At 37.1% G+C, this 22,529-nt stretch overlaps 1 protein-coding gene across 1 annotated transcript in view; it reads right to left on the bottom strand.

Annotated features, from left to right (window-relative positions):
• LOC140235085 (uncharacterized) overlaps positions 1 to 22,529 on the bottom strand; it is a 70,527-nt gene that overhangs the window by 15,537 nt on the left and 32,461 nt on the right. The window contains exon 2 of the mRNA XM_072315122.1: positions 8,887 to 9,175. Coding sequence (XP_072171223.1) covers positions 8,887 to 9,175 — 289 coding nt within the window. The remainder of the gene's footprint in view (positions 1 to 8,886; positions 9,176 to 22,529) is intronic.

The raw sequence follows: 22,529 nt of genomic DNA, 5'->3' as shown, positions 1-22,529 counted from the left end.
GGCACAGTGCCACATTCATGCTTAGTTACAAATGATTACACATACGGGTATACACTGATTCAAGGCCAGTGAGTTACATATCACAACAGTTGATAGTATGACTGTTTAATGTCTGCACCTGCTCTGAATGAACTCATTACGAGCTGTATGCAGTAGCTCTCTTTCAAGGTTTCAACAGTACCAGGAATTCAGATGCATTTAGTCAGGCAATTGCTTCTTTTATGCTTCAAAATAAACCTGGTGTGTAGGTGTGTAGGGGTGGGATGCTTTACTTTCAATGATATGGGCAAGTTCAGGGTGAATATGAAAAAATGCAGTATATGAGTGAAGGCTTCCATGGAAATCAGCTGGATATCATGGTACTAGGAGTTTAAGGCCATCAATGAAAAGTTTCCTTGCCACATCAGCTATAAAGCATACATGGAAAACAAGGAAATTTTTCATAGTAAACAGATAAACCGCTTAATAGGCACAAATTGATGACAATTAAAGGACTTTCAAGCTGGTTTACAGAGTCATAATGTAGAAAAGACTGCTGAGTACATAATGGTCATGTAAAACTCATTTCCATGTGGTTCCTGACAGTATTGAGCCAACAAGCTTTCTAATTAACCCCATAGTAGCCAATGGAAAAACTGTCATGTATAATAGCAATTGTATACTAAACACAATGGTTACAAAAGGGTTAATCCCTGATTACTAAAAGGTTTCTCTCATTGCCAATCTCTACTCCAGGAAGGAAGCAGTAAGTCTAAACTCGTCACAACTATCTCAAGAGATTTTATAGAATTGGTCTAGAAAATTCTGCAATTTAATTGGTCTAGAAAATTCTGCAATTTCATTGGTCGAGAGCAGTGCATCAATTTTTACTGGCTGCATGTTCGATATCAAATAATCATTGTGATCACACACTTGCTATCATCTGCTATCACACACTTGTAGTGCTCAAAGAAGTTCATGCACTTAGCAAGAGATAACTAGCTGTACATCCAGTAATAACAAGTAGCAAGAGTTTGCACACTTAACAGCATGCGTTCAAGCACCTGGTAGAGTAAAAATTGGCTAGCTATGCAACCAGTAAATCTACCGTGCATCCAGTAATTACTGATGCACGGTTGCGTCTATGGCAAGCCAAAAGCAAATGCATCCGAGTAAACTGGCCAAGCATTGTTGATTACCGCAAATATGACTAAAACAATGGATTTCTGGCAAAGATTTGTCCACCATTCTATAAAACAGATGATGCACGTCTTTTCATGAGTTAACAGGAATAGTGTGCAAGCAGTAATTACGGAATCTAGTCTAAGCCTACTATGCTTCACCTCATGGGTTAAACAATTCCATAGTTTCCCTTCAGCATACAATTCTGATTGAAACACTCAGACCCGTGCACCACTTGAATACAGCCTCTTGAGACCACCAGCCTAAAACCGATTGACTTGTATTATAGACCCGTTCCTGACGGGCCTCAGAGAGTTAACTTGAAAGAGAAGGAAGACACAGGACTAACATGAGCCTGGCAAAGGAACACACATATCATCACAATCCTACATCCTCCACATACAAACAGACGTAGGGCTTACACAAGTGTGGAAATCTCAGCAGTGCTGCAGGTGGTTCTGTGATTTTCAAGAGGGGCAATCAGGGGTAGGCAAAGTGATACAATCTGTATCTCCAGCATTTGCCAGCTGAAGTTTACACGGGCTGTTATTTGCATCTGAAGGAACGCCCCCTCGGCAACAGGAAAAGGGTAAAATGCCTGCGACTCTCGTAGTAATAGGTTACCATGGCAACTGCAAAACACTCGCTGATGTTGTGCTGTTACTGCACTAAAACTTAGTCTGTGAAAGCCAATTTTGGATCAGCGGAGCTGAATGAGAAATGCATATGCATACATATATATATATATATATATATATATATATATATATATATATATATCCTTCAGATCTGCCAAATGTTCACATCCTTCTTCCTCTTGCTTGCTTCCGTTTCTCTCTCTTTGATATATCACATCAACCTACCATCACTCTATTTCTAAAACTGTTCACATTTAGCTGTCATGTCAATCAGTCCACGTAAACATATATAAAAAGAGACTAAATCATTCACTAATTCCTGCACAAGTATTATTAGCTCAGAAATTGATATGTGAATGTACAAGTTTTTCCCATGTAGATTACAAAGCTGTTCCTATTTGTATGATATGGGGCAGCTGCTATTACTATTTTCTTATATGCTAGCGAGAGGAACCCAAGGCCACATAGAGTTTCTTGTTTGTTTGTTTTTTGTGATCATTTTCAAAAGAAGTTGACGTGTAAGCAGTAAATGCACTACGCCATGTCGTACAGTGTATGTCAAGTGGTTTATGATTAGCAAAATGTGACATGTGCACAAAAGTCAAATACATCACCTTCAGCTACACCGCCTAATTACTACATTGATGAAGGTCTTATACTGGAAACGGCAGACGGACATGTTACCTGCAAATTCTTATAACGTACACTTTGTTGTATGTATGTATCTGTATATGGCCAACATTCAAATCAAGAGGCTGCCACTGATTTGCTGCATCTACAACTTTCTCTCATTTCATTTTTTTTTTTTTAATGAAATAGAATTTATCCACAAAGATATCCAAACTCCACAAACATTATTTCAAAACCATTTCATCATTCATGAATGCGTCCCATAGGTGGAACACTGTTCTTTCATTGTATGAGATGTTGTAGACTGTCCCTTTCCATTCATTTTTTTTTTTTTTTTTTTTTTTGTACAGTCCACATTTGAAAATCTGCTTGGGGACTTTTATACAGGGGGAAAAAGAGAAGAATAAGTTCATATTTCAATATATCATGAGTATTCTGCCTCATTTCATGAATATCATCAGCACCACAGGTAGAATGTTATAAAGCCCTTCTTTCTGGTTCACAAAACATGACTCCCAGAGTGAAATGCAATTTTTAAGCCTTCTTCTCATACTTGATGTAGAACATTGCATGAGTAGGTATGATCAGTAGGCTGCTGCTCTTGTTGCTATCAGTTATGAGGCCAACAGTAGCCATTACAGGCAGTAAAATGAAATGAGAGAAAGATATGAAGGTTTTATTGCTACATGACTAGGAGGTACAGTACACATGTAATACAGGGTAAAACTTCGTACAACTGCCATCATTTGCACAGAATGCCTACTTGAAGTAAAATGAGGTTGTTAGCTGGTGGCCTGCAAAAGACATTTGGATGCCATCTACTGTAAAGTCTGCTCAACATTCAAGGAACTTTTTAAAATAGACATGAGCAAACGCAAGCAAACAGAATGGTATGAAGTTCATCAGACGTCACAACAAGTTTAGAGTTTCATGTTTTTCTCAGAACAGTGATATCAATGAAACTAGATATAAAAATTAAATGAGGTTATAATATCATACTTCAAAATCATTTAACTGTGATATGAGCTGTACCGGATGTATGTGCATTAGACAAGGAAATTTGCACAAAAAAAAAAAAAACATTTTTCAGATCATGTTTATTTGCTTGTTTGTGTGTGTTTGACGATTACAGCCATAACCCACATTGTCCATTAGTAGTCCTAACCAGCTATGATTCACAGGGTTCCAAACCTCGACAAACCGAACCCCCTGATTACAAGTTAATACTACAAGCATGCAAGATAGAAACAAAAACACATCCATGAAAAACACATCCAACACTTCACTCATAGTAAAACATATTCTGAAGGGGAAAAAAGAAAAAAAAATACCTTTGTCTAAAATGGAAAAACTTATCTTTTTATGCTAGATAAAATCTTAGAAACTTAACATTTGCCTTTTTCATTTTACAGCAATATTTTCTTACTTTTGATAAAAAAAAGAAGAAGCACAACTGTACTAAATATGGTACAAACAGACTAATTGGCGACACTGTGGATTATGCTTTTTCAGGTACAACGTAACTCTATAACTATTGATACAGAAGAATGAGAGTCCTTATTGGCCCCAGCAATTCACTACAATGACCTCAAAGAGAGCACTGGGAGGCAATACCACATAGAGATTTACCCCTAGTAAGATTCTCACCCTTTCAGTCTGAGGGAAAAAAAAAAACAGTCAGAAAGGGAAATCCCCTTCTGGCTTGTCGAATGTGGCAAGGCATTGTTGACGAGATGGGAGATCCCCTTGTGGTGCCCAAAATCTCAGGCATGTATATGGAGCTACACCTCCTGCGTCAGTAATGGAATGAGGTGTAGGTATTTGTGTCAGTGACTTCCCTCTTTACCAGGGGAGAGAGATATATACTCTGTGTTCCAAGTCAACTTTGAGAAGAAGAGCAAACTCAACCAAAACATCAAAAGTTTCTACAAAAAATGTTTCACTGAAATGGTACAAACAATAACATGGAAGCTACGGAAATCATGTCTCCACAAGATAGTGGTAATGGTCGATACCCTGAGCATTCCCTACATTGCTCAATGAATGCATCTATGCCTTACACTTTATGATAATTTTTGATTATTTTATTTCAGATTACTTAGATACATCTACCAAAAAAAATAAAAAATAGAACAAAACAACTTCAAAACCAAATTTTGGAAATGACATAATCTTTCAATCATTGCTTACGTACTAATATGATTAAAGGACAAGTTCACCTTCATTAACATAAGGATTGAGAGAATGTAGCAATATTAGTAGAACACATCATTGAAAGTTTGAGGAAAATCGGACAATCTGTTCAAAAGTTAGGAATTTTTGAAGTTTTTGTGGAGTCACCGCTGGATGAGAAGACTACTGCAGTGTATGATGTCACATGCGTACAACAGCATAAGGAAAATATAAAGAGAATTTCACAAAATGTCATATTTTGAAAAAAGTACACATTCCCTTGACTCGTTACTGACATATGTTATGGGTAATATTATTCCCACTGCCTTAAGAGAGAGGCAAGTCAAGTGCTCTTTTATTATGCGAAAAAAAGTGAAAATATGTTGAATTTTCTTTACATTTTCTTTATACTGTTGTACTCATATGACATCACGAGCCTTAGTAGTCTCCTCATCCAGCGGTTCCAACACAAAAATTTTCAAAATTCATAACTTTTGCATCGATTGTCCAATTTTCCTCAAACTTTCACTGATGTGTTCAACTAATATTGCTGCATTCTCTCAATCCTTATGTTTATGAAGGTGAACTTGTCCTTTAACAAGCCACTGGCATGCACCTTTTCTTAGACCAAGAATAACCTGCATGACTTCCTGAAGCTTCCTTTGTTAATCATAATTAAGTAACAAGGGAAAATCATATGGTATGGCTCTTCGAAGAATTTCTCTATAAATGCCAAGGGCATTGAACGCCATTCCATTGACACTGACATAAAATTGGGCTCATACATGTATCTCAATGGAAGGTAAAGGTACCCTGACAATGAACCTGGTGTATTTATTCTCATTATGATACTTCCTCTTCTTCTTCTCCCATGCAGGAGAGTTAGCAAGACGCAACCTTCAAGAATAGTTCAAGTACCATCTCTGATAAAGGTACATCGTTATGGTGATGCTACATGCATCTCATCAAATTCCAGGTAAAGCCTTCATTTCTTCATTTCATCACCCTTACCCATGCTTTGCGTATTTGAGGCTACCATGAACTTTAATGGTGCCAGCACAATCAATGCCGGCAACAAGTAACAACAACAAAATCAATTTGAATCCGTCAAACAAAATAATTGATCATCGATAACAGGAAGCGTTCCTGGTGCACAAATCAGCTGTATTACACCAACGGAAATGCTCTTTTAACTGCTCTGGGAAACACCTTTCATTTTGGACACTCATGTTCACTTGCACGGATAAGTAATGCTCCAAAGCCAACATTATGATGTGTTCATGTATCATATCCACTACATCCGTGAAAATCCTACAATTCATCCGTCAAAACAGGACACAGGGCTAATCCCATTGCCTTCTTTTCATATTCTCTCTTTAAACGAGGAAGGAAATGCCACACTATGAAAAATCATTTAGAGTAAAATATCCCGTTTGCGGCAGTTTAAGCATTGTTAAGAGTTTTTCCAACTTGTAAACAAATCAGGCAAATTATTTTCAACCATTTCATATATCATAGACAAGATTATTCATTAATGCAATTGTTTTCATGAAAGAAATTTACCATTGACCAACGCAGTTTTCATGATTTACCAGGGCAAAACCCGGCACAATTTTCGCCGATAAGGGCGACATGCGACGTAGTATTTCTGCTTGCGGCACGATGTACAATCCCTATGCAATACGCGCGTGCTCCGCGATCTTTAGCTGATCGCCTTCACATGTCTCGCGAACATTGCGTAAGCGCCAATTCCCATTGCGAAAGCACGTGAAAATAGCGTGCGCACATGCATTGGCCGCAAACAAGATCGCACTTCTGGCGGTGTTGTTGATGTCTTTCTCGTGTTTTTCTCATTTTTTGCGATGGTAACATCCACTTTCTGAAAAAAATGGCGGCCCACATCGGCTCGCGATAATTCTATTTTATGTGAGGATATGTTTTCAAAATCCATGAACATCACGAAAACGAAAAAAAATCCAGTTTCTTGGACCATTGTTTCTTAACTGTTATGTTAAGAAGTACCGAAAATTTCATTTTGGATGCGATATGTTGTCATTTAGGTGAGAAAATTTCACTTTCGTCAGAGATTGTGCCCATTTTATCGGTTGGTTTTTGTTGATTGCTAGTGTGTTAGTATATGTGTAGTGTGCATGTAACAGTGCAATGCTGTGTTTAGCTGTATATTACCGTGTATGTTGTACCTGCCGCGAACGGCTGCACGGCCGCTTACTGACGCAGTTACTCTATATCAGAAAATCACTTGTCAACAGACGGCACCACTCAGAGTACAAGAGATCAAAATCAATCTCCCACAAAAAAAAAGGGGAAAAAAAGAAGTGAAAGAAACAAGTGATCATCTTGCCAAAATATGAGACATAAATCCCCTGAAATGCAGATTTAGCTAAACATATCATAATACTGTCTTTTTTTATATAAACCACAACCTATATTCAGACAGGTCTGTGTCATCAGTACCTGTGTAAATGTAACATGTTTTAAATAGCTTGATTAGTGCTTGGACAAGTGGTTAAGGTGTATAGTATGAGAGTTGTGTAAGGTTTTGGAAAATGTACTCTACAGCCAAGATTTCCCTAGATGACATATAGATTATATATCACTCTAAACCTCTGTAGATGACCTCCAAATGTTCACTTTCTGACTACAAAAATGTTTGTTATCAGGTATATGAATATTCATTCCTATTAAACTAGAGGTGTGAGGTGTTCAGAAACAGCAACTGAGTCTCCTTGGCAACCAGAGACTACAAACAACATTTAAAGGGGAATTCTAGACCAGTTAAAGGGGAAGGCTAGTAACTGATCAGTGGGAATCAGTGGAAATGCTGGGAGATGATTGTTCCAATCCTTATGGGATTCATTCAAGAGTTCATTGTATATCTATTGTTGTGTGAAAATGATTTGCTTCAGAATGGTCTCATATTCAAGTAATGTGCAGTTTAATGCTTCCAGGTTAGCGTCCCTGGTCAGTGACGGAGCATTAATCTGCACATTACTTGAATATGAGACCGTTCTGAAGCAAATCATTTTCACACAACAATAGATATACAATGAACTCTTGAATGAATCCCATAAGGATTGGAACAATCATCTCCCAGCATTTCCACTGATTCCCACTGATCAGTTACTAGCCTTCCCCTTTAAGAGTTAGTCTTAGAAGAGAATAAGATTTTATAAGCACAATAGTGAAAGCTTGATCAAAATCAGATAAAATCAAGAAGTTATAAAATTGTGAAGTTTTGTTAACTTTCACAAGACAGTTCTTGAACAGTGAATATGAATATCTATGCACCTCACAAAACATGCCATATAGTCCATACACAAAATCTTGAAATTTCTAGTGTTTTTGTTTAATGCAACCACACCATAGTCTCAAATCCTGATATCTGACTGATCATTATTTTGAAGTTATTCAGCCAGGAATAACATCATATTTTACACTTTTATAGCAAAGAATTGAATTTTTTGGGCAGTTTTTGTACACAGTCACTAGAAGTTGGTAAAGTAACAACATATCACAAGCTGACACTTTTGCATATTCATATCAACTGTTTGAAGACTGTTTAGCTAAAATTAGCAAATTTTCCCAATTCTACAACTTTCCCAATTCTATTTGACTTTGATCAAATTTTCACAGTTGTGCTGATAAAATATTACCCTTTCTTTTCAAACTAACTTTTAAACCAATCACATATTTACTCTGCAAAGTGCAAAGCCTTTCAGTCAAACATGCACCTCTCAACACTCACTACATGTGCACATACGGTATGCATACACAACACACACATTTCTGAAGAGTGTAGAGTTAGCCAAACAACTTGGGAATACATGTTCCCCATGTGTTTTCACATAACATGGCTTTGTATCTATCTGGAACAACTCATAACACCTACTCTTTTGTTTTAATTTCTAAACAAATTGATTCATTCGTCCATGACTGTTCTAAATGCAAACTTTGTCCACATTCTATTGAAAATGTCTCACAATGCCTCCTGGAAAAAATCATAAGAAGGTTTAATAGGTATTCCATCAATATGCTGAGAATGTTCTCCTAAATTATGACCTTGAATGAGTTTTCAGGAAACAAAGGGCATGTAGTAGGAAGACAAAAATCATTCAAAAGTTGTTTCCACGCTTTTTCTTTTTTTAATAGCCAAAATGATCATGAGTCACAGTTATCTTGAGCCACACATGAGCTTGGATGCAAACAAAACACAAAACATGCGAGGATAAAACATCTAGATCGCATACTACGTCTTTTTGCTTACATGAATCTTCAGACTGGAACCCGCAGGCCGTGCAGATACTCTGTACCCAGCGAAGCATGTCGGCCTCAGTCTCCGTGACCAGGAAGTACTTGCGGCGCTGGGTCACGATGTCAAAGATGTGGGCATCCTTCAGCTTGCTGCGTGTCTCAAAGGAGAGCCCCTGGTCCACCTGTTCACACTCCCTCAGGTTGATACTCCCCTTGAGTTTGGAGCAGGTGTTGTCTTTGAAGTACTGCAAGTATAACTCGCCGTTTGAACTGCTCAGCTTGAAGTAACGCCGACACCACCGCTGTTTTCAAAAGAGAGCAGCAATGAACAAAAATTATAGTATTTTTATGCACATTCAAAGATACACTGTATTTCAAAATTTTGCACAGTTACAAAAAAAAAATAATAATAATTGTTATACTACATCCTCAAATAAGGGGGGAAAAATTGGGTGAAAATATATTGATACCATATCAATCATATGCACTAGCTCAACAGGCATGTTCATTTGTTTGTTTGTTAATGATGGACACAGGTTCCTAGTGAAAGATGATGTCAGTGTGAATGAAACAGAGTGAAGTAATTGCATTAATGTGAAATCCTAGGCACACATACACACACACACAATTCTACCAGTTTTCATAGACCACTCCTCTGTCTACAGATAATAATACAGATGTCCAACAAAAAAAAAAAAAGTTTTCTTTCAAGAAAGCTTGAAATCATTGATATGGCACAGTGGGAAGGAAAAAAAAAGTTTCTTCATGAAATCTCACAGCCATTAGATGCCACCCCATCAATCAAACTTTACCAAATAGTCTGTAATTATACTTGGAATACATTCAAATCTCACACACCTATTTTGTGAGAAATTTAAACTACCATCCTAAATACCACGGTATTTTGCAATGTTTTTCATGGCATAATGCATTCACATTATGAATTCCCATGCAGAATATCATGTATTTCAACGTAAATATGAATGCACAGTCTATATAATATAATCTATAATCTTATTTCTGATCTTCTCTTCTCAAAGTACCTCTCTTTAAATGTCTAAGGGCCGGTTTAACCCATTGCTCCTGAAAATCTGGTGTGCTCTGTATCAAATCTATATGTGACATTACCCACATCTCAGAAGTACTGGCTCATACTAAATGCATCGCTGGCAATATACATATAAGTTTCCTTGGGTCTCTGAGAATATGTGTGGGAGATCAACACACAGTGTAGGGCAGAAAACAAATATGCACAGAGCAGACGACATCAGGGCCAACATAAATGGCTCAAGTTTGCCAAAGGAAACATGGACTGAAATACTTTCACTGAATGTCTAATGACCCATTCAAAGGGATGGCATAGTTTTGGTTGAGAAGGGGATTCAGGTTTTAAAGGACAAGTCCACCTTCATATACATGTGGATTGAGTGAATGCAGCAATATTAGTAGAACACATCAGTGAAAGTTCGGGGAAAATCGGACAATCCGTTCAAAAGTTATGAATTTTTAAAGTTTCTGCGTAGTCACTGCTGGATGAGAAGACTACTATAGCGTATGATGTCATATGCGTACAACCATATAAAGAAAATAAAAAGAGAATATCACAAAACTTTACTTTTTGAATTAAGTGCACATTTCTTCGACTTGTTACTGACATAAAAATGTGAAGGGTAATATTATTCCCCCTGCCTTCTGAAAGAGAGAAGTCAAGTGTTCTTTTGTTATGAGAGAAAAGCGAGAATATGTTGAATTTTCTTTATTCTTTCTTTGTATCGTTGTACTCATGTGACATCACAAGCTATAGTAGTCTTCTCATCCAGCCTTGAGTGAGCAGAAACTTCAAAAATTCATAACTTTTGAACGGATTGTCCGATTTTCCTCAAACTCTCAATGATGTGCTCTACTAATATTGCTGCATTTACTCAACCCACATGTCTATGAAGGTGAACTTGTCCTTTAACTTTTTATGAGATAATTAGAAGCCACTTTTATGACATATTAAAGAACAAACCATTTGAAGAGGAATTCAAAGTTTATTCGATGAAAATCAGTTTTGAAATGATTGGGACCCACCTTTTATTAGGATCACTTTGTTTTACTTTGTTCTTGGATATCTCTGCCATTTTGAAACCAAATTTTATGAAATAAACTTTGAATGCTACTTAGAATTGTATGCTCTTTCATATTTTGTAAAGTCATTTAGAACTAAGTATCTTGCAAAAATTTAAAAGCTAAATCCTCATCTCAACCAATACTATAACATCCCTTTAATTGCTTTTATGCTTTAAAATGCCAATATAAAGAAACAACAAACCAAAACACAAGAACAAGGAATTATGGCAGGCTTTGTCATGTAACCAGGATGATTGAAACTTCTATTTTGTCTGAAATTCCAGAGCACAAGGAACAATACTAAACATTTAAACATTCAGACAAATACCACAAGCCCAAAGGGGCAGACACATCTGCTGTTAACATGTTCATCTTGGATTCGTGTATAGAGGAAGTACAACCGCATTCTCCAACCTGTACAGAGAGATAGCTTCTGCATAAAGGCTGCGAAGGGCAACATAAGCTTTACCATGAATAGTTTGTGACCATTCGAGATGCAGGCTTTATGATTATAAAATGGGATAAAGTACTGTATGTAGCCTATCAGAAGCAATGAAAAGGGGTCATGTGTGCACTCTTTATTTCTTTGCTTACGCACGTCAGTGTCCACAGATAGGTACTTACATGTAAGTCACATCACAGGCAAAACCTGGTCATCAGCCATTTATTTCCTGGCAGTCATGCCATTACAGTACCAATGTCAACAGCTCAAATGACTTTATATGGATCAACTAAAGGCTGGCACACACCCCCAATTTCTGAAACACAATCTGCAATAGCCTTCTACTAGTACCACACAAAATTACTTTTGTTTACAGCAAAATGTCATCATAAAACCATGAGAGCGTCATGGGAGACCTCGTGCAAACTTTCTATGTAGAGCATCATCGCCTGTTGTGCCACTAAACAATGACCTGCAAGCCTAATCGTATGGCATAACATAAGTGGCCTTGGTTCCAGGTTTAACTAAACAAGATTTTCTCTTCCAACATAGAGCAAGTAGTAACAATGTGGAGCTCATGTCATTTTCAGTGTTATGACTACAACGTTCTCGCAATGATTTCGTCATTTCAGGAGTATCTAAAATGGAACTGCACTCCTACACCACTAATATGATATCTGCTGAATACTTACCGATGCATTTAAAATCCTTCCCAAATGTTCGAATTGTGTACAGAACCTGAAATGTGCATAATATCTCTGATGATACACTCACTACTCATCGGCTGCAACTATTGCCAAGTTCCAACATTGGTTCCATACAGAGAATGAAGTATTCCCACAACAGCAACTTGCTAATGACTGTTCATAATATGCCTGTTTACTTCCAAACCCAGAGTGCAGGCTCACAAAGCAGGAAAATGCTCTCCAAAAAACATATACCAGACCTCAGGCTTGGCCACAGCTTCCACTGTGGTTCACTTCACTTATATCTATAGGTTAATCAAGTAGAATCTAGTGCCATGTACCATTCAGCGGCTTGCACTTATCACAAAAACATTGGACAAGCATATCCTGTGAAAACAAGTGGGTTTTAGTATGACACCACTCAGCAATGATAACAAACAATCTGTTCTTCTTTTCCTTCAGTTCCTCCCCCTCTCTTCTCCTTCTTCATCTTTTCCTTTTCTAACAGTAAGCGTAGTCAGAGGAGGATAATAACCTCCCTAACTCACATCCACCCCTCCTCGTCTCAAGTGAACGTTGAGTAATTTCCTACTGTATGACATCATCTTTCCCCCAATATACAGTCTTAATAGGATCATGACCATGATACTTCGGTTTTCCCTACTTTCATTTATTCAGCCGCCAGAAATAAATAGCCTATTATTCTTTCAGGAAGTTTCTGCTGTGGCCATTGTCATCCATGTCAATCAGACAAAGGAAGGAAGGCCATTATAAAAAGGCATTTTCTGGATAAATTACAGCTGAGACAGGAAAAAAAAAAGGACCCAAATGACAACAAACTTTCATATTTCAATTCTTGTATGCATGATTTCCCCCATTATAGGGAGTAAGCTTGTTCTAGACTTGGGGAAATCCATAGTGATATCCAGAACTCCAAAGTGAAAGTGGTCAGTCTATTCACACAGACAGTGAAACATCACAAACATTGCACATTGAGTTGTTACACAATTATATCAACAGCATGCATTTTCTTGACATGTTGCTGAAATGTTTGAACAAAAATATCATCACCCATGCCTTCTGAATGAGTGAGGTCATGTGCTCTTTGAAGTGTCCTTGAAAAATTCATTTTTATAGAATTCTGTTCACATTACCTTCTACTCTATCATCCTGACATCATAAATTATATAAAGTTTTCAACCAGAAAGGAAAAAGAACATACCTCCTGACCTACTATATATCAAATGTGATGAGTTCATAAAAAAACCCAAAATTAATCTCCTAATATTTCCACTATCCCCCAATCCACCAAGCCAGGCCTGAATGATACTACACTTCTGCTTATATACAACCCAGTGTCTTGTGGCAATATGCTCACATATTCATATGGAAAGATGTGCACCATAATAGACAAAGCACATTACTGCTTATATTCAAACTTCGGTGCTGAAGATTTCACAATGGAAGAAGACAGGGAAGGGAATGTGTGATAAGAGTCATCTTTCCTCCAAGTTCCTGAAAGGCTAGAAGAAAGGGAAAGGCAAAGGTCAAACGAGGACGGAAACCATGATGAGCTCACTTCCTGACATTGTGACAATTAATGGCAAATTGATGTGATTTTACTTTTTTTTTTTTCTCTCCACTGAGATCATGGCTTGAATGCTTTCACTCACTTCTTATTAGGGAAAATCAGCACTCTCAGGCTATACACTTACACAGCCATTCTCTTTTGCAGATTTATAATATTTACATGTATTTATTTACTCATTTACTTATCTTGTGTTCATTTTACAGTGTAGTCTCTTCAATAGATAAACACTGCTTTGCAGGAGAGCCTAAATACATAAAACATTTAAAATACAGTTTAAAATCTAAAACAATTTTTTTAACATTGAAATATTATACCTGTCTGTAACAATAAAATACATATATTAAAATAGGTTGAAATAGTAGAAAAATATAGAGTTGAATATGGTATAGATGTCTCCAAATTTGGAGCTCTGAAGACTCCAAAAATAACTACCTCCTTGTGGCACCAAAATCATCTCCTTCTACTGATATAATTGTCTGAAACAATCAATAAAAAGGAGAAAAGAAAAGGAGGGGGAAAATGGCTTTAAAAATATATATAATGAGACAAGCTTGCAAACAAATTCAATGTGAGAAGCAGCAGACAAGGTAGCAAGTCCAGAACATGATATCTATTTATTTGGGCAACCTGCCATCTTCATTAGCCATGGTGATCATATCATTACATGGTCACTGTCCCATTGGTTTGCAGACAAAATATTGTAAGTCGTGCTTTTGGTTGATATGTAACCAACACACCCCTTCCTCTCATACCGACTAATGTCTAGGTATCATAACACAACAATAATGAAATGTGCAGGACACAAGGTTTTCCTTTGCTATAAAAAGAAGTAAGTAACTCAGACAAGTTTTCAAGCAGGTGAATGGGAGACTTATGAAGTTATGATAACCTCATCTAAGTTGCACTTATATGGTTGTGACTATTATCACTGTTTAATGAAAATAACTGAAACTGTAGAGGTCCCTCCTTATCTTATAAATCCAAGCTCCCCAAAACTTCTGCCATTCATTTCTTTGAGTTTACTCTTACTAATTTCACATCGGTTCATATTTTTGTGTTTTCTTTTTTAAAATGGAGTAGAATTATATCTAAATGGGCAAAATTCTTCCTATGCATTTTTTTAAGTGTCTGTGCTCTGGGTCAACTGCAAACTTTAATGGTCCTGTTTACCTTTGGGAGCAGGGATTTTAAAAATGTTCAAGATATCACTTTTGATGCATATGTGTAGGTCTTTTATATCACAAAACATCCCATCATATAAAACTTTTGCAACAAAGCCTAAAATATATGGAGATATCATTATTTTTTTTCAATCAACCCTTACTAAAGATGGTTAAGTCTGGAAACATTTCTATCACAAATATTGTCCACATTTATTTGACAATACTTAAAGGACAATTCCACCTTCATAGACATGTGGATTGAGTAAATGCAGCAATATTAGTAGAAAACATCAGTGAAAGTTTGAAGAAAATTGGATAATCCGCTCAAAAGTTATTAATTTTTGAAGTTTCTGCTCAGTCACTACTGGATAAGCAGACTAATACACTGGTGATGTCACATGCGTACAACGATATAAAGAAAATATAAAGGAAATTCAACATATTTTCACTTTTCTCGCATAATGAAAAAATGCGTGACATGCCTCTTTCAGAATGCTGGGGGAATAATATTACCCTTAACATACATCAGAGACAAGTAGAGAAAATGTGTACTTCAAAAAAAAAAATGAGAAATTCTCTTTTTATTTTCCTTATATCGTTCTACGCATGTGACATCAAACTCTGTAGTAGTCTTTTCATCCAGTAGTAACTGCGCAGATACTTTAAAAATTCATAAGTTCTGAACAGATTGTCAAATTTTTCCCAAACTTTCAGTCATGTGTTCTACTAATATTGCTGCATTCACTGAATTCACATGTCTAGGAAGGCGGACTTGTCCTTTCAAATTTTTACAGTGGTCGTTCCTATCCCTAACTCACATTTTAGAACTATCTTAAAACACTCATGTGGGGTTTTTGTTTCATCTGCAACTGGTAAATTACGCCTTTAAGACTTGCTTGGACAGCATTAAATAAAAAAAAAAAAAATCGAAACACAGCAGAAAACTATGCGAATAGTTTAGATTCCGATAGTTTGAGAGCTCCACAAACATGACTATTTCCCTGATTTCTAAGCAGCCGTTTTTCGTGCAAGTTCTCACACACAAGGTTAGCGATAATGCTGCTGCTGTGGTGGGGGTACGTTGAGAAATACAGTGAAAACATCGCTGTACTGACATTTTGGCTAATATAGGGGGATGCTATTTGCAGAGACAAACAGGATATTTTAACGTGCTCCTCGCTAGCTCCACAGGAAGTGCCGACCTCAATGCAAACACTTTCACGTGCGATTCATACCAACAGTGGATCTTTGATAAAAAAAAAAAAAATTCTGAAAAACATGTGAATTAGCAAGTGCATATATCCATTCCCCCATCAGGTCTGACTTGAATAATCCCTTTTTGTTCTGCAATTTGAACAGTTGGTTTTGATTTCCTTGTCCTTTTCTGTTTGCTGTTGTTTTGGAAGTGAAGGTCCTTTAGTAAGTCAGGACAGGAATCCATGTAATTGCCACAAGTCTATCTAATATTGAAGGTAAATGTCAAATTTCCATAAAGCGGTGAAAATTTGATGGGTTTTAAAGGATCCTCACTGTCATGGATTCTACCTAAATGGGAATATAAAAACTTACTGCTGCACGATATCCTGCCAAATGGCAGAAAAAGCTTATTATGTTTTTACGTTAATCATGACTTTCCATCTACTGATATAATACTTCAAATGGTATTAGAAAATGAGTTGTTCAAAACACAATTTTGTAATTCCATGAATTTGTCTTCAGTTTTTACTGCTGAAAGTACAATATATACATGGCACGTCACATGTCCCAATCAAAAAAGGAAAGCACTAGTCTCACTTCCAGGCTTAGGATATGATAAAAGAAAGACTTTTCCTGAACTTGGAATAGAAATTAGAGCCACCCTAGTGAATTTGGTGGTCCCTTATGGCCAAGGAACTCTTGTATCTATCCAGAAAAGAGAGGAATCGGTATATATTTCTACGGATCTGAAGCCATACGTCTTGAATCTTCGCTCCCTCCACCAATTGTGTATTACTTTACCGCCCTCTTGATGGTGATAAATAAACAAACATTATGACAAGGACTCTGTGGTGTCATGAATAATAAATGACAATATGAAATGCTTAAAATTTGGTTATCAGCGGAGATCATGCTGCCCAAAATTGAGGGACATTGGTGGTTTAATTACGTTGGCAGGGCCAACAGGTTTCAGGATCGCTCACCTGCGTTGTCACCCAATGAATTTCCTCCGTCGGGATATTACTGGGGAGGTATCTACGACATGTGTCAGTTAGGCTTTGACCCTTTCATGACCCCCTGAGACCGATGTGACACATTCACTGTCAATTAAACATGTCATTATTCACGCACACACACACATACACACACACACACACACACACACACACATGTGTCATCAATACAAGTGATGTTACACAATGGACTTCTACAAGAGACAATTACCACTCTCACTACACACTTAATGGGACAATATCATGGAGAGGTGATGTATTGCAAAGGCTGGCCCTATTCGGAATATATTCATGAGTTCCTGTAACACTTCAGAAAAAGCTCACACAACCAGCTCTTGCCAGTGGCCCAATTCAGATACGAATATAAAGCAATAAGACGTCTGTAGGCCGAACTCACAGTCTATGTGTAGGATTCATACTATAGTTCACTTCAGTGCCCGTATGCGCTAATGAGTAATTCTATTCTTGCAGGCCCGAGTAAGTCATGGTTTTCGCATGTACTGCAGTGGACAGTGAATGAAGACTTCAATGGGGGAAGGGCCATTATATCTGAGGATCGGTTTCCTTTAAAGGGGAACTACACCACAAGATAACATTGATATAAAAAGAAATGAAAATAAGCAAACCCCTTCACATGCAAAGGAAAACCAACTCTATCACAAATGTGCATTGCTGTATGAATGATGCCTAGGAATTTGACTTATTTGCATATCGAACATGTGAGTCTTTGGCCTGTACATTTTTTTTTTTCCCATGATCCTGGCATGTCGTATATTACTCTATTCCTTTTTATGTAATTCTTTCAAGCATTTGATTTACTTTTATGCAGTCCAAGTTTGTGCCTTTTCTGTCTCATAACAATCTGTGTTAATGCCTTTCTATTTCCATATGAAAGAAATCACAAAATTTGTCTCCCTTTTTGTCTTGTTTCCAATTAACCCGTTGAGGACGGACTGATTTTGCTACAACACACATTTCCCATAGACACCTGCCCACGTATACTCGGAACTCGTCCTCAACGGTTCAAGAAGATGCATTTAAAAAAAAAAAATAATTGTCAATAGTGGTCAGAATGTCAAACCAGTATTACAATATGGAAGATTTGTTTTGAATGGCAGCATAACTTTCTCTAATAATCTATTATCTTATCTTACACAAAAAAAGAAAAAAAATTAAATGTAAAAAATTCCTTACCAAACTCAATACCATACAAACTGAATAATTAACATGAGTAATATCATTTACAGATGCCGACATTTAGGTTGTACAAAATTGTATCCTGCACATACTGAATTTATGGACAATGCCACATCATATTTCTGTCTGATGCCAACCGTATAAGACTGAGCCTTCTGTACAAAGTGTAAAACTGAAATCTGAAAGTAACCATCATCTTTGTTACAATAGCATAATAATCACCTGACATGCTACCTGCCAATTACAATATACTCTTTCTTCTTGTTATTCAAGAACAGTAATTAAGACAGGTTGGGGTGCATACACTTACTACAGGCTCTTGTACGTGTAAAGAGACTAGAAATACACCCCCACTGCCCAACTCACGGTCACTTTAATCATATTACATAAGACCATCAATTGATCCTGATGCCCGGGTAGGAATGAGATATTTACTGGATGCGCCCTTAGAACCAATGTTTTATTCACGCTCTGACCTTCTGCCTAGCTAAGACTCAGCTGTGTCATGAAATTTACCCTCACCCACTTACTTCACCCACAACTGTACATACGTAATGATGATAATGCCGGACTCAAGGCTTCCCCCACGCTCATTAATGAAAGAGAACGTAGAAGCAGAGAGAAGAGCAAGCAGAATGTGAACAAAAGAAGGAACAAGAAAAAAGAAGATGAAAAAGAAGAAGAAAAAAGAACAAGGCATATATCACCGGCTGAGAACCAGAAGGCCATTATAACAAGTTTGGGGTGTATTGAATTCTTGGTATCATGTTGCAGAGCTTGATCTCCTCTTCATTACGGTGTCACTTCAATACTTTTTTCATTTTCAGGAAAAAACAAAATGTTCAAATTCAAAAGCAAAAGGGTGCTATATTACCCAACATTTGGAACAATGCTTATAAAGCTACCCACTTTTGATTAAATAAGATTTTATTTTTTGAAAATTGATTGTTTCATTTTTATTTACACTCAAATCTTAGAGTGTAATAGCGCCCTCCTGGTTCTCAGCTGATCATATAGGCCTTAGAAGACGATGAAGAAGAGAGTGTAATTTACAAACATGATGACAAAATTTGCATGAAGAGCCCTGTATAGGATCAGGAAGAATGCAGTTTGAGCTTAATCACAGGCTGCGTTGATCATCCTTCCCCTGTTTAAACGGCTTTCAAAAGCCGTTTCCAAAGCCCTTTGGAAATGGCTTCCAAAATAGCTGCGTTTATCAACTCTTCGCGAACACGATAACTGGCCTGTCACTGCACAGCTGCATTGCGCAATTCGACCTGAGGAGAAGAGGTCATATAAGGCGTGCATGGTTCGTAACTGCAGTACAATACTACAAAGCCGTTTCAAAACAGCTTTGCGTTTATCTTGCTTCAAAAGGCTTCTGGAAACCTGTTTAGGAAACCTGTTTCGGAAAGCACAAATTTGCGGCTTTCCGAAAAGGCTTTCAAAACAGCTTTGCGTTTATCATCTCGTAAAAAATCCCTGAAAGCCATTTGGAAAACCTGTTTCTGCCGAGAAAAAGAGTTGATAAACACACCCACAGTCCGTAGTATGGTAAAACATATTTTCGCAGCATGAAATGTTCATGAACGGGAGCCGACGGCCTTATTCGCAGCATGAAATTTTTGCGAGTTGCCTCTAACATCTAATGCATATAGTGTAGACAAGATCTTTAGCGTGCATTTCAAGTTCGCGAAACTCTGCTCTCGCAAAATTCGCGGAATTAAAATGCATGTGAACATTCCTTGTTTTACAGTATATACACATTTCAGCTGCAGACAGTTTTGGCATCAAAACAAGATGATTCCAGGATTCATGAGGGATAAATTTAGGCCATGGCCTGGCGGAAGAGAATGACAGTCCGGAAGATTTTATGATTGGCCACTGATTACATGTTGTAGCTGACTGGGACGGGAGGAAATTTGAGGTACACTTTTAGATCATCCCAGCCCAAATTGCAAGTTGTGACAAAATCGAACAGATTGTTACTAAGAGTATGTTTCCTAGAATTCATTACCATAGAGAGAGATCTACAGGGTAATCTATTTGATGCAGACATCGCCTCTGGTTTCATATCCTGTGATTGCCAAGCTTTTCATTATCTCCCTCCCCACCCCCTCCACCACTCCCACCCCATCCCCCCATCCCTAAGAGAGGTTGAAGTGAAACTTCATCCACTATTTCAGCTGAAACGAATAATAAAAATACAATCAAACAAACAAACTGTGACACTTCATTCAAAGTGCACAAAGTATGAGTTATTGACAAGTAAAATATGTCATATATATGCCAACAAGTTATTTTGGCCAAAATCACATTTCAAGTGTGATGTCGCTATACTTCACATGTCTCTTTATACTGACCTGAATGCAATTCCTTGATCAATTAGTTCAATATCTAAATTTTGTTTTGTTTTTATTTATGCAACTGTACTAATACTTTCAATATTTTGCTTGCTCTACAATATTCTTATACAAAGTTAACAGCAGCCAGGGGTAAAACTTCTTTGGGGTATATTCCAAACCAGTTAAAAAAAATTACTCTAATAAGTTCTATAATCACAGCACTGAAATATAGTCAGAATCAGATAAAAATTAGGAAAGTTGAAGTCATTTACATACTCCTTTCATGAAAATTAGCAAAACTTCACAATTTTATAACTTTTTGAACTTTTATGTGACTTTGATCAACTTTGTACTGTTGTGCATGTAAACTTTTGCTTTTAATATCAGACTAACTACTAACTGGTCCAGAATTTCCCTTGAAATAGTACAAACTAGAACATAACTAAAACTTGTCATTACTCGCTGTGTCTTTAACTGGCACAGCCAGAGCATCCATGCAATTTCTGTTGCTTCTGCCATCAACTATCAAGGCTTGCTCAATCAGAATAAACCACCAAATGTGTTACACAATCCTTCTTCTTCTCTCAACCCCCTGGCATGAATTTCATGTCAACAAAAGAAACAAATTCTTCCACAAAGTGATGTCTCCTTTGACTCTCCCAACATGCCATCTTTTCATCAGAAAATAGAAGAAGAAAAAATCTCAAGCAAAAGGCTAATTTCCTTTAAAAAAAAAAATCAAACATTCTCTTCCTACTCAGATATTAAGGATGTGCTAAGATTAGCACTCTTCACTAATCACTAGACTTAGTACGCCTATGTATGCATAGTTGGTAATTGCCTGGAGGGGGTAAATTTTTGCATATTTTTGTCGCCATGGTTGCTTCACTGCCGAATGGATCACACAAGGGAGGAATTCCACCCCCAGAAATATTGATTATTCTCACAAAAATAACTGTGTGATCTGAAGTACGGTTGGTTGACTATCACTGGAAAGGTCAGAGTTATAAAAGAGAGACGGCAGGTTCTATGGCTTTGAATGTCAAGAAAGGGTGTGCAAAACAGCCCATGAGAGCATCATTATTCAAGCACAGTCCCAGCCCGGATGTCCACCAATATGATGGAGAAAATGGAATAATGGACTCACAGTTCTCAGTGTGAAACAGCTTTCGCAGTCAAAAGGCTTCAGTCACATTATTATTCCATTTATTTTAAAACCAGAAATCTTTACGAATTTCGCAAGCCAGGATTCATGAAATTAAATGTATGCGAAAGTTCTTGTATAAACTATCATGAATTGAATGCCAGTGGCAATTTGTGTAAAATTTCATGCCGCAAAAAAAAAAGTCCATCGGCTCCAATTCGCAAAAAATTCATGCTGTGAATATATCTGGTTTTACGGTACTACATGTAAAGAATAATACACACGACAAATTCTTACACTGAACCATACTGTCTGAAGAGATGCATTCAACTTTGTGTAAGATAACAGCATTTTAAAAAACAGCAAACAACCTTGGACTGTTCTTGTTTCCTCTAACAGTACAAGAAGCTTTTACACCACAACGACATCGCAATAAATTCTAGGCCTTTTTTGAGTTTATGGGTTTTTAGGCAGCACACATGGTGTACAGAAAAACTTTATCATTTTTTTTTTAATTCCAGATTTTGCCCAGCCCATTTGATCAATTGAGAGGGATATTACACATAAAATTATATATATATAGTTTTTCAATGTCCTGCATTGCTCAGAGAACCACTAAAACTATAAACCAAAGTCACATGATGTGTGTGGGTGATGAAACTTTTACCTACTACCCCAACATCTGTTGAATTCATGTACACATCCTGTATACTCTGGAAACTTCTTGGCTGATTGTTCTGGTAAAGTGAATTGTTTTCACAGAGGA

This window comes from Diadema setosum, chromosome 11 (assembly GCF_964275005.1).
Source record: "Diadema setosum chromosome 11, eeDiaSeto1, whole genome shotgun sequence".
In the NCBI taxonomy this organism is placed as follows: domain Eukaryota; kingdom Metazoa; phylum Echinodermata; class Echinoidea; order Diadematoida; family Diadematidae; genus Diadema; species Diadema setosum.
Note: the sequence above shows the minus strand (reverse complement) of the source record. Positions and strands in the feature narration are given on the sequence as shown.